Genomic DNA, 22,075 nt, shown 5'->3' on the forward strand with positions numbered 1-22,075 from the left:
TCATGAGCGGATTTTCTCTTTTTTCTGTGCATGCAGAAGAAGCACCAATACTAAGTTCATAGTTATGTCTTATGTGTCTTTGAATCGTAGAATTGTAGAGTTGAAAGGGAGCATGAAGCCCAACCCCCTGCAATGCAAAAAATCACAGCTAAAGAACCTCTAACAGGTGGCTGTCCAACGTCTTTTTAAAAACCTCCAAGGAAGGAGAGTTCACCACCTTCCGAGGGAGAACGTTCCACTCGAAAGACGGCGACCGTAGAGAGGCGTCCAGGCAAGGCAGCAGTAGCAGCGCGCCACCTCCTTGGCCGAGGGCTGCCCGGAGCTGTCCTTTCAGCACCACTGCGGGTACCTCCGTAAGCAGAGCTCATGCACCAGTCGCCGCCCCGGCTCAATTCCGCAAGGTATTCTCAGAAGAAGGTGAGCAACGGGGACAGTGGCAGACCTTGTGACCTCAAATTTTAGCGGCGCAAATTCGGCAGCTATCCCCACCTCCAATTCTACATAATATTTGTACAATTGACCGGTGCACCAAACCGGTCGCGTTCCCCTAAATCCGCCTCTGGCGGAGTGTGGGGAGAGTGAGCGAACAAGCAATGAGCAAGCTGCGCCCCACCCTGCGCCAGGCTCCCGCGCCGCTGCGCGGCCGGCCGGGAAAGAAGCCAGCGAAGGCGGAGTGGTCGATTGGGAGCGAGTTGGCCGGTCAGTCCCCGCATAGGCTTAGCGGAGATGGGGAGGTGGTGGTGGAGGAGAGCCGAGCGGTGACAGACGAAGATGAAGAAGAGGACTGCTGCCAGGTGGCTGGCTAGGGGATGCCGACGCCCCGGTGCCGGCCATTGTGAAGGGTTTCCCGGCGGTGGCAACACAGCATCATGCACTGCTCGGCGGGAGCCCATAGCAGCAGCAGCCCAGCGGCAGCAGCAGCAGGGAGAGGCTGGGGGCACCATCGGGGCGGGGACCGGCGGTGGACAGGGGGCGCCGCTGCCGCGCGTCTCCTTGTGTCCAAAGATGCTTCTGCCGCCGCCGCCGCCCGTCGTCGCCGAGCCACCATGCTGCGGAGGAGGAGGAGGCCGGTGACATTGCCGGGAGGGGGCGCGAAGAGGAATCAGGAGGAGGAGAAGGAGCACCTCCCTCGCCCCCCCTTCCAAAAATATGACCGGCGGCACCGCCTTCCAGAGCCGTCGCCCCCGTGCCTCCTCCAGCCCGCCCGACAAGCCTTGCGCCGACTCTGAGCGGGCCCAGAAATGGCGCCTGTTGCTGGCCTTGTTCCTTTTCTTCACCGTCCTTTTTTCTGACAGCCTCTGGCTCTGCGCCGTCGCCGCTGGGGCCCAGCTCGGAGCCCAATATAGGAGCGTCTCCTGGCCAGAAGTCGCGGTGATGGGCAGCGACGATGGTCAGGCCCCGACGGCTCGGCCCTGTCTGGACTTGAGTTCGGCCTGCAGCCCACGGCACCTCCTGCAAGGACCGCCCGGGGTCGCCTTCCCGGCAGCGCGTGTGGAGGCCTCACCGTCGCAGCTGGCCTTTCTGGAGCGGCACTTCCGGGTCCTGCGGCTCCAGTTCTGCGAGGCCTACACCGTCTGGGACCTGCTGCTGGGCATGGACGACCCGGAGAGCCTGGACTGCAGTCTCCGGAGCCTGCTGGCTGACGTGGCGGCGGGCGGAGCGCGGCGCGGGGAGGCCTGCAGCGGCTGCCTCGAGGCCTACCAGAGGCTGGACCAACACGCTCAGGAAAAATACTATGAGTTCGAAGAGCTGCTGGAGAAGTACCTGCAGGCTAAGGACTACTCTGTGTGCTCCCGCCTAAGGGACTGTAAGGTATGGTTATTATCACTATCACTATTACTACTATTAATTGCCATTATATCCCACCTTTCTTCCAAGGAGCTCAATGTGGTGTACATACTTCTCATTTAATTCTTACAACAGTCCTCTTAGGTAGGCTAGGCTGAGAGGGTGTATGACTGACCATCCAAGGTTACAAGCAGTGAGCTTTATGGCCAAGTGGGGATTCAAATCCAGGTCTCCTTAGTCTGCCACTCTTAACCATTACACCAGTGTTTCCCAACCTTGGGCCTCCAGCTGTTTTTGAACTACAATTCCCATCATCCCTGACCACTGGTCTTGCTAGCTAGGGATGATGGGAGTTGTAGTCCAAAAACAGCTGGAGGCCCAAGGTTGGGAAACACTGCATTACACTACACAAGTGACTTGTTTTCCCTCGTGTTTGCTTGCTCACACCTGCACACCTTGCTCATTTAGAGTACCACGTGGTACTCATTTGGAGTAAACAGCTCTGTAGCATAGCTGAAATCTAGGTATAGAATCATAGAACTGTAAAGTTGCAAGTGTCACCTAGTCCAGTCCTCTGCAATGCAGGTGGAAGCACAGCAGGAAAATTGGTTTTATAAAAGGAGGGAAAGCAGAGGACAGCCTCATATCTCCCCACCCTGAACAGTCAATGAATTGTTGGGCAGGGTGGGTGGGGAGTTGCCAAGGAGCCAATGATGGAGAAAGGCTACTAGCCACGATGGCTATGCTCTGCCTCCACAGTTGGATGAAGTGATGCCAGTGTGGTGTGGTGGTTAAGAGCGGTAGTCTCGTAATCTGGGGAACCGGGTTCGCGTCTCCGCTCCTCCACATGCAGCTGCTGGGTGACCTTGGGCCAGTCACACTTCTTTGAAGTCTCTCAGCCCCACTCACCTCACAGAGTGTTTGTTGTGGGGGAGGAAGGGAAAGGAGAATGTTAGCCGCTTTGAGACTCCTTAAAGGGAGTGAAAGGCGGGATATCAAATCCAAACTCTTCTTCTTCTTCCTTCTGCATACTAGTTGCTGGAAACTAGCTCTCAAAGTTCACTTGTCCTCTGGAGCACATTGTTACACTATGGAACTTACTCCCACAGGAGGCAATGATGGCCACCAACTTGGATGGCTTTAAAAGCAGATTAGACAAATTCATGGAAGAGAGGGCTATGGACCATTGGCCTGATTCTGCAACCTGTTGGATGAGGTGTGTGACTCATAATCAGAAGAGCCCTGCTGGATCACTCCTCTTTTAAATTTCCTATTATAGGTTTCAAAATTCTGTTACTTACAAAAAATGATGCCTGTTGCGCTCATATCATGTAGCTTGGTGGGAATTTGTCTACTTCATGAGGTCTAGGAACCTGCTAAATTTCAAATCAACCTGATAAAAACTGAGATAAGTACAGCAAGTTGGAAAGTGCTCCCCTTTGTCTTTGTTGGAAGATTCAAACAGTGTTAGAAACTCAGATATTTATTTATTTATTTCCAATTTTTAAAAATTCATTTTATAACACAAATAAACAAAACAAACAGGAATACAAACAATACAAACAATACAGATTCTTGTCTTATCCTTATTTTTTCTAAACATCATAATTTCTAACCATTTTTTTATCACACTTGCTTTAACCATAAAAATCTTCACATTTTATCACTTGTAAATAATACTATTTTAAAATACACTATCTTCTACTTCTAACCCTACAGCCTAAATCCACTTCCAAAGCTATTCTAAGATTTAAATATTAACATGTTTTTTCAAATATTCCTTAAACTTCTTCCAATCTTCTTCCACTGTCTCCTCTCTCTGGTCTCGGAGTCTCCCAGTCAGTTTGGCAAGTTCCATATAGTCCATCATCTTCATCTGCCATTCTTCTATAGTTGGTAAGTCTTGTTTCTTCCAATTCTTCACTAGCAATATTCTCGCAGCTGTTGTGGCATACAGAAAAAAAGTAACATCCTTTTTTGGGATTTCACCCCCCACTATACCAAGTAAAAAGTCTTCTGGTTTTTTAATAAATGTGTTTTTCAACACTTTCTTCAGTTCATTATAAATCCTTTCCCAGAAGTCTTTTACCTTGGGGCGCGTCCACCACATGTGGTAAAAGGTTCATTCTTTTTCTTTACATTTCCAGCATTTATTATGATGAGTATGATAAATTTTTGCTAACTCCACTGGTGTTAAATACCATCTATACATCATTTTCATCAAATTTTCTCTTAATACATTACAAGCTGTAAATTTAATTCCTCTTTTCCACAATTTCTCCCAATCCACCATCATGATATTGTGCCCCACATCCCTGGCCCATTCAATCATTACAGATTTCACTTGTTCATCTTTCGTATGCCATTCCAGCAATAAATTGTACATCTTAGATAGGTTTTTTGTTTTTATATCTAATAATTCCATTTCCAGTTTGGATTTCTCTGCTTGAAAACCAATTTACTTATCCATTTTAAAGACTTCACTTATCTGGATGTACTGGAACCAATCATCTAATTTATCTTTTCAATCTTTCATAGGATTTTAATCTAAATTGGTCCCCTACTTCCATCAGAATATCATTATACTTCAACCACATATCTTTCATATTCAACCTTTTATGGGTCTTAGCTTTCAATGGTGATATCCACCTGGGTGTTTTCCTTTTTAGCAAATCCCTATATTTTATCCAAACATTGTACAAAGATTTTCTAATTATATGATTTTTAAATCCTTTGTGAGCTTTTATCTTGTGCCCCTTCTCCTTGTGCCCTCCATCTTTCCCAACATCAGGGTCTTTTCCAGGGAGTCTTCTCTTCTCATGAGGTGGCCAAAGTATTGGAGCCTCAGCCTCACGATCTGTCCTTCCAGTGAGCACTCAGGGCTGATTTCCTTCAGAATGGATAGGTTTGATCTTCTTGCAGTCCATGGGACTCTCCTCCAGCACCATAATTCAAAAGCATCAATTCTTCAGCAATCAGCCTTCTTTATGGTCCAGCTCTCACTTCCATACATCACTACTGGGAAAACCATAGCTTTAACTATACGGACCTTTGTTGGCAAGGTGATGTCTCTGCTTTTTAAGATGCTGTCTAGGTTTGTCATTGCTTTTCTCCCAAGAAGCAGGCGTCTTTTAATTTCTGACTGCTGTCACCATCTGCACTGATCACGGAGCCCAAGAAAGTAAAATCTCTCACTGCCTCCATTTCTTCCCCTTCTATTTGCCAGGAGGTGATGGGCCCAGTGGCCATGATCTTCGTTTTTTTGATGTTGAGCTTCAGACCATATTTTGCGCTCTCCTCTTTCACCCTCATTAAAAGGTTCTTTAATTCCTCCTCACTTTCTGCTATCAGGGTTGTGTCATCTGCATATCTGAGGTTGTTGATATTTCTTCCGGCGATCTTAATTCCGGTTTGGGATTCATCCAGCCCAGCCTTTCGCGTGATGAATTCTGCATATAAGTTAAATAAGCAGGGAGACAATATTGCCACCTCTTCTTGATGTCTTCTGCTTCTGTTAGGTCCTTACCACTTTTGTTCTTTATTATGGTAATCTTTGTACGAAATACAGATAGGTAGCCGTGTTGGTCTGCCATAGTCAAAACAAAAAAAAAATCCTTCCAGTAGCACCTTAAAGACCAACTAAGTTAGTTCTTGGTATGAGCTTTCGTGTGCATGCACACTTCTTCAGATACACTGAAACAGAAGTTGCCAGATCCTTCTATATAGTGAGAAGGTGGGGAGGGGTATTACTCAGAGGGGTGGTGGGAATGGGTGATTGGCAGGTAGCTGTGATGAGCCTGTTGACGACTCTTAACGACTGCAATAGGTCTTACAGGGAAAAGCAAGGGGTGAGAAGGTGAAAAATGGCTTTGTCATGTATAATGAGATAAGAATCCAATGTCTTTGTTCAGACCAGGTCTCTCCATGGTTTTAAGTTTGGTAATGAGTTGCAATTCAGCAGCTTCTCTTTCCAGTCTATTTCTGAAATTCCTTTGTAGTAAAACAGCTACTTTGAGATCTTGTATAGAATGTCCTGGGAGATTGAAGTGTTCTCCTACTGGTTTCTCTGTCTTGTGATTCTTGATGTCAGATTTATGTCCGTTTATTTTTTGGCGTAAGGTTTGGCCTGTTTGTCCAATATAGAGAGCTGAAGGACACTGTTGGCATTTGATGGCATACACAATGTTAGACGATGAGCAATTAAATAGTCCCGAGATGGTATGTGTGATGTCCAGATGATAAAAATATCGTCAATGTATCGCAGGTACAAGAGAGGTTTGAGTGGGTAGGAGTTTAGGAAACGTTGTTCTAAATCTGCCATGAAGATGTTGGCATACTGTGGGGCCATGCGGGTGCCCATTGCTGTGCCGCTGATCTGAAGGAACAGGTCATCACCGAATTTGAAGTTGTTGTGGGTAAGGACAAATTGGCAGAGTTTGGTGGCAAAGTCCGCTGTGGTTTTATCTGAAATGGTATTGGAAAGTTGTCTGTGAGCCTCCTGAATGTAGTCAGTTTTGTTCATGAGGACGACAGCTCCACCTTTGTCTGCTTCTTTAATTATAATGTCTGGGTTGTTTCTGAGATTATCAGTTGTTTCTGAGATTACCGCCTTTTACATAAAATTGGACTCAGACCCCACACAAGAATACAAAAAAGAACTGAACAAGATTGTTAAGGAGCTACCCCCACACATCCAAGAACAGATCCTCACCAACACACCAACAGAACCTCGACCAGGAACTTTCTATCTTCTACCTAAAATACACAAACCAGGAAATCCAGGACGCCCCATCATTTCAGGTATTGGCACTATTACAGTGGGTGTCTCCGGTTACATGGACACTGTTCTGAAACCATATGCCATCAGTGCTCTCAGCTATGTACGTGACACCACAGATTTTCTGAGGAAAATACAATCTTTAAATAATCTTCCCAACAATACTATACTAGCTACTATAGATGTGGAATCTCTGTATACCAACATCCCACACAACGATGGTTTACAAGCTATAAGGAACACCATTTCAGATAAAACCACAGCGGACTTTGCCACCAAACTCTGCCAATTTGTCCTTACCCACAACAACTTCAAATTCGGTGATGACCTGTTCCTTCAGATCAGCGGCACAGCAATGGGCACCCGCATGGCCCCACAGTATGCCAACATCTTCATGGCAGATTTAGAACAACGTTTCCTAAACTCCTACCCACTCAAACCTCTCTTGTACCTGCGATACATTGACGATATTTTTATCATCTGGACATCACACATACCATCTCGGGACTATTTAATTGCTCATCGTCTAACATTGTGTATGCCATCAAATGCCAACAGTGTCCTTCAGCTCTCTATATTGGACAAACAGGCCAAACCTTACGCCAAAAAATAAACGGACATAAATCTGACATCAAGAATCACAAGACAGAGAAACCAGTAGGAGAACACTTCAATCTCCCAGGACATTCTATACAAGATCTCAAAGTAGCTGTTTTACTACAAAGGAATTTCAGAAATAGACTGGAAAGAGAAGCTGCTGAATTGCAACTCATTACCAAACTTAAAACCATGGAGAGACCTGGTCTGAACAAAGACATTGGATTCTTATCTCATTATACATGACAAAGCCATTTTTCACCTTCTCACCCCTTGCTTTTCCCTGTAAGACCTATTGCAGTCGTTAAGAGTCGTCAACAGGCTCATCACAGCTACCTGCCAATCACCCATTCCCACCACCCCTCTGAGTAATACCCCTCCCCACCTTCTCACTATATAGAAGGATCTGGCAACTTCTGTTTCAGTGTATCTGAAGAAGTGTGCATGCACACGAAAGCTCATACCAAGAACTAACTTAGTTGGTCTTTAAGGTGCTACTGGAAGGAATTTTTTTTGTTTTGTACGAAATGTTCCTTTCATATCTCCAATTTTCTTGAACAGATCTCTGGTTTTCCCAATTCTATTGTTTTCCTCTATTTCTTTGCATTGCTTGTTTAAGAAGGCCCTCTTGTCTCTCCTTGCTATTTTTTGGAAATCTGCATTCAGTTTCCTGTATCTTTCACTATCTCCCTCGCATTTTGCTTGCCTTCTTTCCCCCACTATTGTAAGGCCTCGTTGGACAGCCACTTTGCTTTCTTGCATTTCCTTTTCATTGGGATGGTTTTTGTTGCTGCCTTCTGTATAATGTTACGAGCCTCCATCCATAGTTCTTCAGGCACTCTGTCCACCAAATCTAAATCCTTAAACCTGTTCCTCACTTCCACTGTGTATTCATAAGCGATTTGATTTAGATTGTATCTTACCGGCCCAGTAGTTTTTCCTACTTTCTTCAGTTTAAGCTTGAATTTTGCTATAAGAAGCTGATGATCTGAGCCACAGTCAGCTCCAGGTCTTGTTTTTGCTGACTGTATAGAGCTTCTCCATCTTTGGCTGCAGAGAATATAATCAATCTGATTTCGAAGCTGCCCATCTGGTGATGTCCATGTGTAGAGTCGTCTCTTGTGTAGTTGGAAAAGCGTGTTTGTGATGACCAGCTTGTTCTCTTGACAGAACTCTATTAGCCTTCGCCCTGCTTCATTTTGAACACCAAGGCCAAACTTGCCAGTTGTTCCTTTTATCTCTTGATTCCCTACTTTAGCATTCCAATCCCCTATAATGAGAAGAACATCCTTCTGTGGTGTCATTTCTAGAAGGTGTTGTAAGTCTTCATAGAATTGGTCAATTTCAGTTTCTTCAGCACCAGTAGTTGGTGCATAAACTTGGATTACTGTGATGTTAAAAGGTCTGCCTTGGATTCGTATCAAGATCATTCTATCATTTTTGAGATTGCATCCCAGTACACCTTTCGCCACTCTTTTGTTGACTATGAGGGCCACTCCATTTCTTTTACGGGATTGTTGCCCACAATCGTAGATATGATGGTCATCTGAACTGAATTCAGCCATTCCCATCCATTTTAGTTCACTGATGCCCAGGATGTCAATATTTAATCTTGCCATCTCATTTTTGACCACATCCAACTTACCAAGGTTCATGGTTCTTACATTCCAGGTTCCTATGCAGTATTTTTCTTTACAGCATTGGACTTTCCTTTCACTTCCAGGCATACCCGCAACTGAGCGACCTTTCGGCTTTGGCCCAGCCGCTTCATCAGCTCTGAATCTACTTGTACTTGTCCTCCGCTCTTCCTCAGTAGCATGTTGGACACCTTCCGACCTGAGGGGCTCATCTTCCAACGTCATAAGTTTTATATGCCTGTTGTCTTTGTCCGTGGAGTTTTCTTGGGAGGGATACTGGAATGGCTTGCCGGTTCATGCTCTAGGTGGATCACGTTTGGTCAAAACTCTCCACTATGACCTGTCCATCTTGGGTGGCCCTGCACGGCATAGCTCATAGCTTCTCTGAGTTATTCAAGCCCCTTCGTCACGGCAAGGCAGTGATCCATGAAGGGGTTTGCAAGATTACAAAGCCAAAAGAAGTGTATATTGTCACAATTTACAATTCAGTCACACATTTTACCAATTACAGTAACCTTTTTTTAAAAAATGAACTAATACACAATTCACATCAGTGTCACATTTTTAATACAGTGGTGCCCCGCAAGACGAATGCCTCGCAAGATGGAAAACCCGCTAGACGAAAGGGTTTTCCGTTTTGGAGGTGCTTCGCAAAACGAATTTCCTATGGGCTTGCTTCGCAAGACGAAAATGTCTTGCGAGTTCCTGCAGGGTTTTTTTCCTTCCCCCCCCCCTTTCCCCCAAGCCGCTAAGCCGCTTATCAGCTGATCCGCTAAGCCGCTTAACAGCTGATCCGCTAAGCCGCTTAACAGCTGATCGCTAAGCCGCTTATCAGCTGATCCGCTAAGCCGCTTAACAGCTGATCCGCTAAGCCGCTTATCAGCTGATCCGCTAAGCCACTAAACCGCTTATCAGCTGATCTGCTAAACCCGCTAAGCCGCTAATTGCGCTAATCCGCTAATCCGCTAATGGGCTTGCTTTGCAAGACGAAAAAACCGCTTTAAAAATTTCACCTCACTTTACCCTAACCCTATACTGGTCCTTAGTATCTGCATTTCTGTAAAAAAGCCAAACCTGGCTAGGCGAGGTAAAAAAAAAGGAGAAATGCTGGTGAAGTTTACTGTTTTAGGATTCATTCAGTGGCAGTAAAATAGCAAGACTGAGGTGACCATTCTAATACCATTTCCCTAGGAATGGGCCTTCCCGCCTTTGCCTTCTCAAAACCAGACAGGCTCCCAAAGCCACCCCTCCTTCGGAAAGCAGTGCCAGGGCTCCCTTAGCATCCAGGAGCTGTAGCACCGGCTTGCTTCCTCAAAACCAGGTAGGCTTTGGGAAGGTGGCAAAGGTGTTTGCACAGAAGGGGCCCAGAGCAAGGCTTGGATGGCTTAAGGTGGTTCTGGGGATTGTGCAACAACCCATATGTATCTCTTTCCTTATCTAGGCATGCTAACTCATGAAAGAGAGAGAGAGAGAGTTACCCCATTGCATCATATGTTAGACTTGGGGTAGCGCAGGAGGTGGTTATCTTTCTTTGTACAGATCAGCACTTTATTTAAGTATTAACTGTAGATTACAATTTTTTTAAAGCTAATGAGTTTGGCAGAACTGCCATACTATTTACATTTATTTTTTATTTATTTAGTTGTACTGTATTTATATTGTAAATAACAACCCCTATTTGCATAAAATAGAAAATATACATTTAAATTATCATTAAGAAGCCAGAAGGTAAAATCAAATAGAACTAAAAGTATCAAAATATTAATAATCAGCTGTTAAAACATACATATTTAAGAAACACATATTAAATACATTGAGGCCTGCATAGCAGGGGGTTGGACTAGATGACCCTTAGGGTCTCTTCCAACCAAAATGCAAAACTGCACATGCTCCATGTATTTGAAGAGAGAGGAGAGCTTTATGGCAGAGTTCTGCCTTGCATACAGAAGGTCCAAGGTAGGTTTGATTCATGGCACCATATTGGTCTCCTTTTTGTGCTATTTTAAAGTTTGTGACAAACATTGGAGCATTGCAACTTCCTATGCTCCTGTGTTCACATCCATTAAACATCTATACTGGAACCACCATCTCATTCACAAAACTGATGTTCTATATCTTGCTTGAACTCCAAAGAGCTCAGGGTGGCCTCTGTAGTTTCCCCCTGTCCTGTTATCCTTCCAACAACCCTGTGAAGTAGGTTCGTCTGAGAGTGAGTGAGTGAGTGAGTGGCCCAAGATCTCTTTGGAAGCTCTATGGTTGAGTGAGGATTTGGTTTCTGGTTTTCCTGATTGCTGCAGAACTGCAGTTCTTTGTGCATTTCAGGGGGCTGAACTAGAGCCCCTTCCAACTGTACAGTTCTATGATTCTACATTTTCTGGGTCTCTAAAAGACTGGCCATTGTAGGGGATGTTACAATGTGGAAAGAGGGGTGTGTGTTTTTAAAAGCAAAAATCTTGAAAGGAGGTATGCAGAGCCACCCAACCAAGACATCGGAGGGATGAAAGATATTAAGATGTGTAGTCTTCTCACTCTATTGAATAATAGAAGATAGTCATGTTTCTTTTGAAATCTATTGTACATATCATTGATGAGAAAACATTGCAGGGAATTGTTTCGATCATGTGAAAACATACAGCAGTTTCTCCACCTGTGTTTGTTTATTACAGATAGCTATCATGGTGGTTGTGTAATGGTTAGATAGTGTGTTGGACTAGGACCTGGGAAAGCAGGGTTCAAATCCCCACTCAGACATGAAGCTCACTGGGTTACCTCGGGGCCAGTCTGTTACGATATGGATACAATGCGACCGCGAGCAGCAGGTGGCTTGAAAGCAAAACATAATGGGAATGTTGGAACTGTTCCGTGGGAACAGAGGGAGGGTCTATTTTCAGTGCAAAGCACCAGAATTAGCTCTGAGTGACCTGTACAGGAAGTACAGGAGGAGGAGTTTTAGTCTCTCTTTTGATGGAGTCTGATGAGAGCAGACGTGTTTCTCTGTAACGCTGCAAAGACAGAAATAAAGGCATGTAAATACATTTCTGTCTATCTCTTTCCCCTGCCTGGGGGAGGGCAGGGAAGAGTGGTGTGTTCTTCTCACGTTTGAGGAGGATCGCCGATCAAGACCTTGCCTGCATCTGCCGGGGAATGCAGACAGGGAGGTCACCAGGAGATCATGCCGGGTGCCTGGAGAGTGGCCAGTTTCTCCTGAGATATGGCAGATTTCCTGACAACATGGTAGCAGCCGCCGATGGTTTCGGATCCATGGAAAGCTGCAAGAGAGGTTGATGGATCGTACTTCATCCTCTGCACCAAGGGAAGGAAGCTACAGTCAACGTGCAGCTAGAAGCTACACAGACGGCTGGACACCGAGACGAGGTGTTTGCTGAGCAAAGAGCCCCAAAGGTATGTTGTTTTTATGGCTGAAAGGGTGAACGCGTGAAGAAGTAAAATCTTCGGTTCACTGAGTGTCTGCATTTGAAAGGAACCAGCACTGGGAAGAAGCAGCCGCATACTTCGCATACAGAGATAAGACTGGTATGCACAGTTGCTAAGCAACGTTACGTCAGTGAAGTGGAAACTTACTGACATGGGGCTGGGACAGTTAGAGCCTGGGAAGCGAAGTTTGTTATGACTATCTAGCTGTTGTGAAAGGACGATCAAACAGCTTGCGTTTCACTGCCAGTGGAGGCAGAAAACAACCAAGAGAGATTCTTGAATTTTACAGGCTCGAGAGTGGAAGCTGAGGCTTGGATTCAAAATGGATGCCAAGAAGGGGGGAGGCTTGCCTTACCCACCTCCCCTGACTAATGACAATTATTCCTCATGGATGCCAGAATGGGAAAGCCCAGATGATGCTGGCCAAATTCCTAAAAGCTCATCGGAAGCTAAGGAGAGCTTTGACCCCAAAAGGGGGAGTGAAGGAACTGTTGCTGTTCGTGTACAAGCTGCAATAGGTGTTGCTGACAGGGGGAGTGAGGCTCGGAGATGTAGCGCCCCCACTACCATTGCAGGGAAAGAGCAAGCTGAAGCTCTGAGCGTTGTTTGTTGTTACAATTGTGGCCAACCTGGGCATATTCAGCGGAACTGTAAGAGGCCACGTCAGCAGAATGGAGCTAAGGGGAGCTCTGCAAAGCCTGAGGCATCAGGCAAAAGTTGTTACCAAGTCCCAGGTGAAACCTGCAATGGCTTTGATGGCACTAAAAGCCACACCAGAAGCGGAGAACTCTTTTGTTCTGGACACTGGAGCTACAGAACACATGTGTTCACACAGAAGTCTGTTTTCGACGTTTAAGAAGCAAAGCTTCACTGTGAAACAGGCCAATGGTCAGGAGCTGGAAGCGACCGGGTTTGGAACTGTATATCTTGAAAGTCTGAACTTGACTATAAACAATGTGTATTTGGTTCCTGATTTAAAGTTCAATCTGCTGAGTGTTTCGCAGATTGCAAAAAAAGGACTGAAGTTGTCCTATGATGCTGAAAGCTGCAAGATCTTCAAAGATGGAGAGTTGTATCTTTCTGCCAGAGAGAAAGATGGACTGTATTTGTTGCCTTTTGATCAAAGTGATTACATGAAATGTAATTCATCTGATTCTAACATGATTTCTCTCGCAGGTGTGACCAAGAAGGTCCAGGAGACTAAAAGGGTCGACAGAGCATTTCAGCGGGTGTATGCTGATGTGATTGGTCCTCTAGCACCATCTAGAGGCAATGCAAGATATTATCTTGTGTGTGTGGATCATTTCTCTCATTATGTCTGGGTATATGTGTTGGAGAAACCACAAGAAGCCTTAGAAAGGTTTAAAGAGTTTTGTGACAAGGTTAAAAATGTTCATGATGCTAACATTGATTGGACAGCCAAATTTAAATAACAATCTGACACACAGCTGTGAGGCATTTGCGAGCTTTTTTGCGGAGAAGGTCCTGTTGCTCCGCCATGACCTCCCTGCCAATTTGGATACAATAAAGGAACTGGAGGCACCTCGACTGTCCTCAGATCCAGTATTGGACCACTTTGACCGGATATCTCCAGCCGATGTGGACAGATTCCTCCAAGCTGGAAAGCCCACCACCTGTCCTCTTTACCCGTGCCCGTCATGGCTGATTAAAGCGTGTCCAGACGAGGTGCGTGCCCCCCTGGGGGATATCATCAATTTGTCCCTTGGCACCGGGATATTCCCAGGGGAACTGAAGGAGGCGGTGGTGCGTCCGCTCTTAAAGAAAACATCATTAGATCCCTTAGCTCTATCCAATTACCGCCCGGTCTCAAATCTTCCATTCCTGGGTAAGGTGATTGAGAGAGCGGTTGCTGAACAGCTTGGTAGGTTTCTGGATGAAACATCTGCTCTGGATCCATTCCAGTCCGGCTTCCGCGCTGGCCATGGGACCGAGACGGCTTTGGTCGCCCTAACAGATGATCTCCACAGGCAGCTGGATCGAGGCGGGTCGGGGCTGCTGATTCTTCTAGATCTCTCAGCAGCCTTTGACATGGTCGATCACGAACTCCTGGACCACCGCCTTGCCGACGTGGGGATCCAGGGCACAGTCCTTCAATGGCTGCGCTTGTTTCTCTCTGGTCGGGGACAGAGGGTGGCGCTTGGGGGGGAATTGTCATCGTGCCACTCCTTGGTGTGTGGAGTGCCTCAGGGTGCGATACTCTCCCCGATGCTTTTTAACATCTTTATGCGCCCCCTCGCCCAGCTGGTCCGGAGTTTTGGGCTGGGTTGCCATCAGTATGCTGATGACACCCAACTCTATCTGTTGATGGATGGCCATCCTGACTCGGCCCCAGACACACTGACCAGATGTCTGGAAGCTGTGGCTGGATGGTTACGTGGGAGCCAGTTGAAGTTAAATCCTGCGAAGACAGAGGTCCTCTGGCTGGGGCGAGACGATATGGGATCGAGGGGGCAACTCCCATCTCTTGCGGGGGTGCAATTAGTGCCAGCACCGTCCGTTAAGAGTTTGGGTGTAATCTTCAACACCTCCCTTTCCATGGAGGCGCAGATTGCAGCTATAACAAAGGCGGCATTTTTTCATCTCCGCCAAGCTAAGCAGTTGGCTCCTTACCTCTCTCGCCCTGACCTAGCCACTGTGATCCATGCGACGGTCACCTCCAGACTGGATTATTGTAACTTGCTCTACGTGGGGCTGCCCTTGAGACTGACCCAGAAACTCCAGCGGGTGCAGAATGCCGCGGCGAGACTCCTTATGGGGTTTTCGCTGCGAGATCACATTCATCCGGTACTATACCAGCTGCACTGGCTCCCGGTGGAGTACAGGATCAGGTTTAAGGTGCTGGTTTTAACCTTTAAAGCCCTATACGGCCTAGGACCCTCGTACCTACGGGACCGCCTCTCCTGGTATGCCCCACAGAGAAACCTACGGTCTGCAAATAATAACATCCTCAAGGTCCCAGGCCTCAGAGAGGTTAGGCTGGCCTCAACTAGAGCCAGGGCCTTCTCGGCTGCGGCTCCAATCTGGTGGAATGCTCTGTCACAAGAGACTAGGGCCCTGCGGGACCTGACATCTTTCCGCAGGGCCTGCAAGACAGAGTTGTTCCACCAGGCCTTTGGTCAGGGCGCAGCCTGACTCCCTCCTCTGGCAACCTGCACAGAATTTTGCCTAATTGGTTGCCATCAATTTGATTTTAATTAATTTTTATAATGAAATATTTTTAGAATGTGTGATTATTTGACTGTTTGATTATTTGATTGTTGTTAGCCGCCCTGAGCCCGGCTTCGGCTGGGGAGGGCGGGATATAAATAAAATTTATTATTATTATTATTGTTGTTGTTGTTTTCTTCTCTGGATCATACGATGCTCGCAACACACATTGATTCATATGGGGGAGGATGTTACGATATGGATACAATGCGACCGCGCGCAGCAGGTGGCTTGAAAGCAAAACATAATGGGAATGTTGGAACTGTTCCGTGGGAACAGAGGGAGGGTCTATTTTCAGTGCAAAGCACCGGAATTAGCTCTGAGTGACCTGTACAGGAAGGACAGGAGGAGGAGTTTTAGTCTCTCTTTTGATGGAGTCTGATGAGAGCAGACGTGTTTCTTTGTAACGCTGCAAAGACAGAAATAAAGGCATGTGTCAGGGGCTCAGGAGCAGAGGCGCAGGGGAGAGAGGAAATGGAGAGCGAAGGGGAAGAATCCGAGGGCAGTGGAGTGCAGAATGACAGTGACCCGAGAGATTCCATGAGCCTCTCCAGTGAATCAGAAGATTCCCAGAAGGGGGCGCCTATGGCCAGGGCAAGGGGGGTCCCAGGGGGGACACACCAGAAGCAGGGGGCCAGCGGAGACTCCCAACGCAGTAGCTGGAAATCAGGGCCAGCTTCCCCACCAGAGCGTAGTGAGAGGGAAGAGGCCCATAGGTCAGAGTCAGCGTCTCCTCCGGCAAGCAGGGAGGCGGAGTCAAGCCCAGCTGGCATCCCCGAAGAGGGAAGCAGCGACAGGAGCAGTATAACGGTCAGAAGGAAGGTGGCAGGCTGGGCGCGCGCGCCAAGTTCAAATGTACAGGCGCGCGGGACAGCAGAAAGCACGGATTGGGAACCAGGTCCTAAAGCTCGCCGAAGGGAGGGGGAAGACTCAGGGGATTCAGCCTCAGAAGAGTCTAGGAAGGGCAAGACCTCGGCGGACAAGCGAACCCAGAGGAAGAGGGAGCAGAGGAAGAGGTGGAGCAAAGCTAGCGTCTTAAACTGGTGTCTGGGGGGAGGAGACTCAGACGGAGCTTCGACGGTCTAGGGGTTCAGACGTAGGGCTGCGCGCCATGGCTGTCAAACCAATAATGAACTTCAATAAAGACTTCTGTATATAAAGAGGAACTGGCATTGGTCCTTTGTGAGCTGGGACCAGGGGCAGCTCTGACAGTAAGCTCCGTCTCAGCAATTTAACCCTCGCAGCGCGAGTTGGCGCAGCGAGGGGCAAGACTTGGTGTTTTGCGAGCTCACGAAGAGAGGGAAAAATGACTACAGAGGCGAAGGTGAAAGAGCTGGAACAAGCAGTTCAGACACTTTACGCAGAAGTGGAACGTTCCAGGAAGAGAGAGGAAGAAGCAGCAGCGCTCTGCGAGGATCTGCGGACCAGGTGGGAAAAATTGGGCAAGGAAGGGCTGCCAGGACCCAAACCGGAGGGAGTTGGCCTCGGGAAGAGGGGGGGCAGCATCGTAGCCCATTTTGACGGGAACCTGCAGCAGTATCCTAACTTCAGAGCAGACATAGTTTTCGCGCTCAAATTGCTTCGGAAGGACTTTAGAGATGAGGAGGAGAAAGTGGGCTTCATAATAACTCATCTGCATGGGGAAGCTAAATCGTGGCTGCGCACTTTATGGCGCGAAAATGACCCCGCCCTCAATGATTCAGACGCATTTCTCAAAGCTATGGACGCTTGTTTTAAATCGACGGTAGATGTGGATGTCGCCAGGAGGGAAATGCATGGGTTGAAACAGGGCAAAAACACTGTAAGACAATATCACTCCCACTTTTTTGGATTGGTAAATGTGCTTGGGTGGGAGAAGAATTCCGCTGCCGTGAGAGATCTGTTCTGGGAAGGACTCAATGGGGCTGTGAAAGACGAGCTGGCAAGGGGGGAGAGACCCACCACCACCACGGAGGTCATACAAAGAGCCCTAGCGGTGGGAGTGCGCCTGGAAGAACGCCCTTGGAACAGGAATGAGGGAGGTTTAGGGCGCACGCAAGCCAGGACAACTCCTTTCCTACCCAGAGAGACGGGACGCGCGGAAACCACGCCTCCATTGGGGAGGGGAGAAGAACCAATGGAGATAGTCGGTGCTAGGGCTCAGACAGCAACCAGAGCCCAAACACCAGGAGCAGTCAAGGCGAAGAATCCTAGAGGGAACAGGAAGTGCTACATCTGCGACAGTGCACAGCACATGGCCAAAGAGTGTCCCCAGAGGATCCAGAAGCACACTGCAGCCTCAGCAACAGTAAAGGGAACAGATCGACAGGGGGAGCAGCTACAGGGAAACGACGAAGCCTGGTTGGAGGGAGAGGCGCTGGGGCCCAGCCAGGCAAGTCAGTGAAGCAGTCCCCAGAGATTTTACAGCCCACAGATCCCCTCCCACCCAAACCAGTGGTGCAACTCACCGCATCGCTCCAACTGCCAAATGGACTCACCCTGGAAGTTCCTATTACCATTGACTCTGGCAGTAATGCAGATTTTATAGGAGTGGACTTTATCAGGCAACATCACATAGTGCTCCTGCCAGCCACAATGCCCCTGAAGGTAGTCATGGTCGATGGCAGGGAGCTGCTGGGAGGACAGGTGGCACAACAAACACCCCCTATGGTGATGCAACTTGGAAATCACCGCGAAGTCATAAGCTTCAACGTCACCCACCTGTCGGACACACCCATAGTGTTGGGCATGAGTTGGCTGGATAGGCACAGCCCGGCATTGGCTTGGTACCAGCGTCAATTGACCTTCGGCTCCTCCTACTGCGCGGAACATTGCATCCAGCCCAGCCAGGAAGGGGAGGGGCAGGAGGATGAACCACAGCTACACCTAGGCATGGTGCAAGCAGTACCGAACAAGTACAAGGCGTTTTTGGAGGTCTTCTGCGAGAAGGAAGCGGACAAGCTGCCACCCCACAGGCCCTACGACTGCAAGATTGACCTCCTGCCGGGGGCGACGCTGCCTACTGGGAAACTGTATTCCATGTCTGAAGACGAACTACAAGAACTCAGGGAGTTCATAGATCACAACCTGAAGCGGGGATTCATCCAAGAATCCAAAGCAGTGGGGGGCAGTCCCGTGTTTTTCGTCAAGAAAAAGGACACGCCCCAAAAAAGGCTGATAGTTGATTACAGGCTCATAAATTCCAAGACAAAGCCTACAGCTTTCCCCATGCCCAAGATAGACGACCTGCTCACTACGGTGAGGAAGGGACGGATCTTCACCAAGTTGGATTTACGAGGAGCATACAACCTTATACGTATGAGGGAAGGCGATGAGTGGAAGACGGCCATGTTTACACCTTTGGGCACCTATGAATATTGAGTTATGCCATTTGGTCTCCAAAACGGCTCTCACTGCTTCCAAGCTTTTATGCATCACGTGTTAGCGGGACTCCTCTACAAGAAGTGCGTCTGCTTCCTGGACGACATCCTGATCTTCTCGGAATCGGAGGAAGCTCACGAGGGCGACGTCAAGGAGGTCCTGCAGAGACTACGGGAGCACAGACTTTACACCAAGCTGGAGAAGTGCCAGTTTGACATGACGGAGGTGGATTTCCTGGGCTACAAGCTATCCGACAAGGGACTCGCCATGGACAGCGCCAAGGTCCGTTCGGTGTTGGACTGGAAGAGCCCGCGCAATAGGAAGGAGGTCCAGAAGTTCGTTGACTTCGCCAACTTCTATCGCAAGTTCATCAAAGGGTTCGCGATGGAAACGGCGGCCATCACGGACACCCTCAGCTCCAAGAAGAAGAAGTTCACCTGGACAGACCAGGCGGAGCAGTCCTTTCGGAAACTCAAGCAGCTCTTCGCGTCCGAAGAACAGTTGCTGCACATAAACCCCAGCAAGCCAATGCGGGTTGAAACGGACGCCTCGGACAGAGCGGTGGGGGCGGTCCTGTTGCAGCAAGACCCGCAGGGGGATTGGAGGCCGTGCACATTCTACTCCAGGAAACTCAGCAAGTCGGAACAGAACTACACCATCTGGGACAGGGAGTTGCTGGCCATTCATGCAGCCTTCAAAGCGTGGCGGCACTTCCTCATCGGAGCCAGACACACAGTGCAGGTCCGCACGGACCATAAGAACCTGGAGTACTGGCGCACGGCGCAGTTCCTGAACCAGAGACACATACGCTGGGCGGAGTTCTTTGCGGATTTCGATTTCCGGATAGAATACATCCCGGGAGACAGCAACGTCATGGCGGATGCACTATCCAGGAAGCCGCAGTATCTCGAGGAAGCGGCACCGGTGGCGGCCAAGCACATTTTCGCACCGAAAGCGTGGGCGTGTGCTTCAGCCACAGTGGACCTGGACACGGTGCGTCGCGCGCTGCAGACGGACGCGATCGCACGATCCAAGATGGACGAGGTGCAAAGAGGCACAGCGAAGGACAGAGAGTTCCAGATACGCGACGGACTACTTCTCCGCAGAGGGGCGCTCTACGTGCCAGGGGACGACCTCCGCGCGAAAGTCCTGCAGCAGTTACACGACGCGCCCAGCGCTGGGCACTTCGGCAAGGACAGGACAGCGGAATTAGTAGCCAGAGACGTTTGGTGGCCCAAGATGAGGGGTGAAGTTGAGGATTACGTCGCTCGGTGTGACACACGCCAAAGGGCTAAACCAGTACACAGGGCGCTGGCGGGACTGCTGGAACCGCTTCAGACGCCGTTTGAACCGTGGGAGAGAGTGGCCCTGGACTTTGTCACAGATCTGCCCAGCTCGAGAGGCAAAACAGCGGTGCTCGTGGTCGTAGACCTGTTCACCAAGATGGCGCATTTCATTCCGCCAAGCTGTTCATAGACCACGCCAAGCTGTTCATAGACCACGTGTTCAGAGTTCACGGCTTGCTGAGGTCCATCCTATCCGACCGGGGGCGCCAGTTCGTCTCGAGTTTCTGGCAGAAGCTGCTGGGCATCCTGAACGTCAAGATCAACTTAGCGTCGGCAAGACACCCGCAGACCAACGGACAAGCGGAGAGGGTCAACGCCATCATGCAGCAGTACCTGCGATGCTACGCGAACCAACAACCCTCGACCTGGGTGGACTACCTACCGCTGGCCGAGTTTGCCTACAACAACACGAAGCACGCGTCTACAGGGGTGACGCCATTCTTCGCCAACAATGGGCGGCATCCCAGAACCTTCCCGGGGTTAGAGACGAAGGGGGAGGGGGAGCCACAGGGGGCAGAGCTTTTGGCAGCAGAGTTGCAGGAGGTCCACGAGCAACTCCGAAGGAACTTAGAACTAGCAAAACAAGCCTACAAAGTGCAGGCAGACAGGCATAGGAGAGTCGGGGAAGACATCCAGGTGGGGGACTGGGTATGGTTAGCAGCCCAGGCAGTGCCAGCCAGAACGTTAGCTAAGAAGAAGCTTAGACACAAGCAGCTAGGGCCTTACCAAGTCGAGGCGCAGATCAACCCAGTAGCTTTCCGGTTGAAGCTCCCGGAGGGTTCCAGAATGCACCCGGTCTTTCACAGGTCGGTGCTCACACCCTACAAGGAGCCCCACAGGTTTCAGACCCCAAGTGCACCCGAACGCAGGGGCCGTCCGTCGATTGCCTCCACCTGTACCGGTTCTGGCTTGTTCCGAAGTGGCACCCGATGCTGGGCAGCAAAAGCAGCGTCCGTATAAGAGCGGGTTGCCCCCGAATCCACCAGAGCATGGGTAAGAATCCATGGCCCTCCTGGAGGGTATAGATGTACCGGAACCATAAGGTGTTGTAATTCAATTGGTGCGGCCCCATTCTGTGCTGTTTGGGACCCCAGGTAGCCAGGGCCATCAGCTACTGGGGTTGGCGGTTTCCCTGCGGCTGGCGTTTCTCAGGACAGGACCGTGCATAGTGTCCGCTTCCGCCACAATAGAGACATAGATTCCCCTCCCGACGCCGCGACTTCTCTGCGGGGGAGAGGCGTGGCCGCACTGCCCTAAGCTGCATAGGTTCCTCCAATGACTCAGCTGGGCCTGTGGGGCTGCTGGTAGACACTGGGGCCGAGAACTGGAGGTGCCGGCGGCCCCGAGCCTGACGATGGTCCTCTAGCCGATCGTCTATCTGTAGACTCCGTTGAATAAGGGTGTCTAGCGTGGTGGGGCGTTCCATTGTGGCCAGCTGGTCCAGTATCTCATCTGAAAACCCCTCGAGATACTGGGCCCAAAGAGCAGAGTCGTTCCAGGTCAAGTCCTGTGCCAGCAGCCGGAATTCTGTGGTGTATGCGGCCACTGTGGACTTGCCCTGTCTCAACCGCCGAATCGCCCGGTTGGCTTGACTCCCCTTCTGAGGGTTGCCGAACGCGGCCTCCAACAGATTGCAAAACTCCCCGTAGTCTGCCAGCAAGGGGGAGTCTTGCCTGAGCAGCGGCAACGCCCACTTGGCCGCCTGGTCCTTTAACAAACTAATCAAAAAATGCACCTTGGTGCGGTCGTCAGGGAAGTTCCGGGCGCGCCCCTGAATATACAGCTTGGCCTGGGCAAGGAACATGGGAAAGCTGGCCGGGGCCCCATCAAATTTCTCAGGCAAGGCCACTGGGTACTTGCCAGAAGCCGGGGCGTCGGCCCCAGGAGCCGGTAGGGCGTCCAAACGC

At 49.2% G+C, this 22,075-nt stretch overlaps 1 protein-coding gene across 1 annotated transcript in view; it reads left to right on the plus strand.

The window, feature by feature from the left end:
- Positions 1-579: 579 nt before the first annotated feature.
- LOC144326260 (NALCN channel auxiliary factor 2-like) overlaps positions 580-22,075 on the plus strand; it is a 66,227-nt gene continuing 44,731 nt past the window's right edge. Inside the window, exon 1 of the mRNA XM_077922812.1 lies at positions 580-1,812. Within this exon, the coding sequence (XP_077778938.1) occupies positions 1,150-1,812 (663 nt within the window). The 5' untranslated portion in view covers positions 580-1,149. The remainder of the gene's footprint in view (positions 1,813-22,075) is intronic.

Source organism: Podarcis muralis, chromosome W, assembly GCF_964188315.1.
Source record: "Podarcis muralis chromosome W, rPodMur119.hap1.1, whole genome shotgun sequence".
Classification (NCBI taxonomy): Eukaryota; Metazoa; Chordata; class Lepidosauria; order Squamata; family Lacertidae; genus Podarcis; species Podarcis muralis.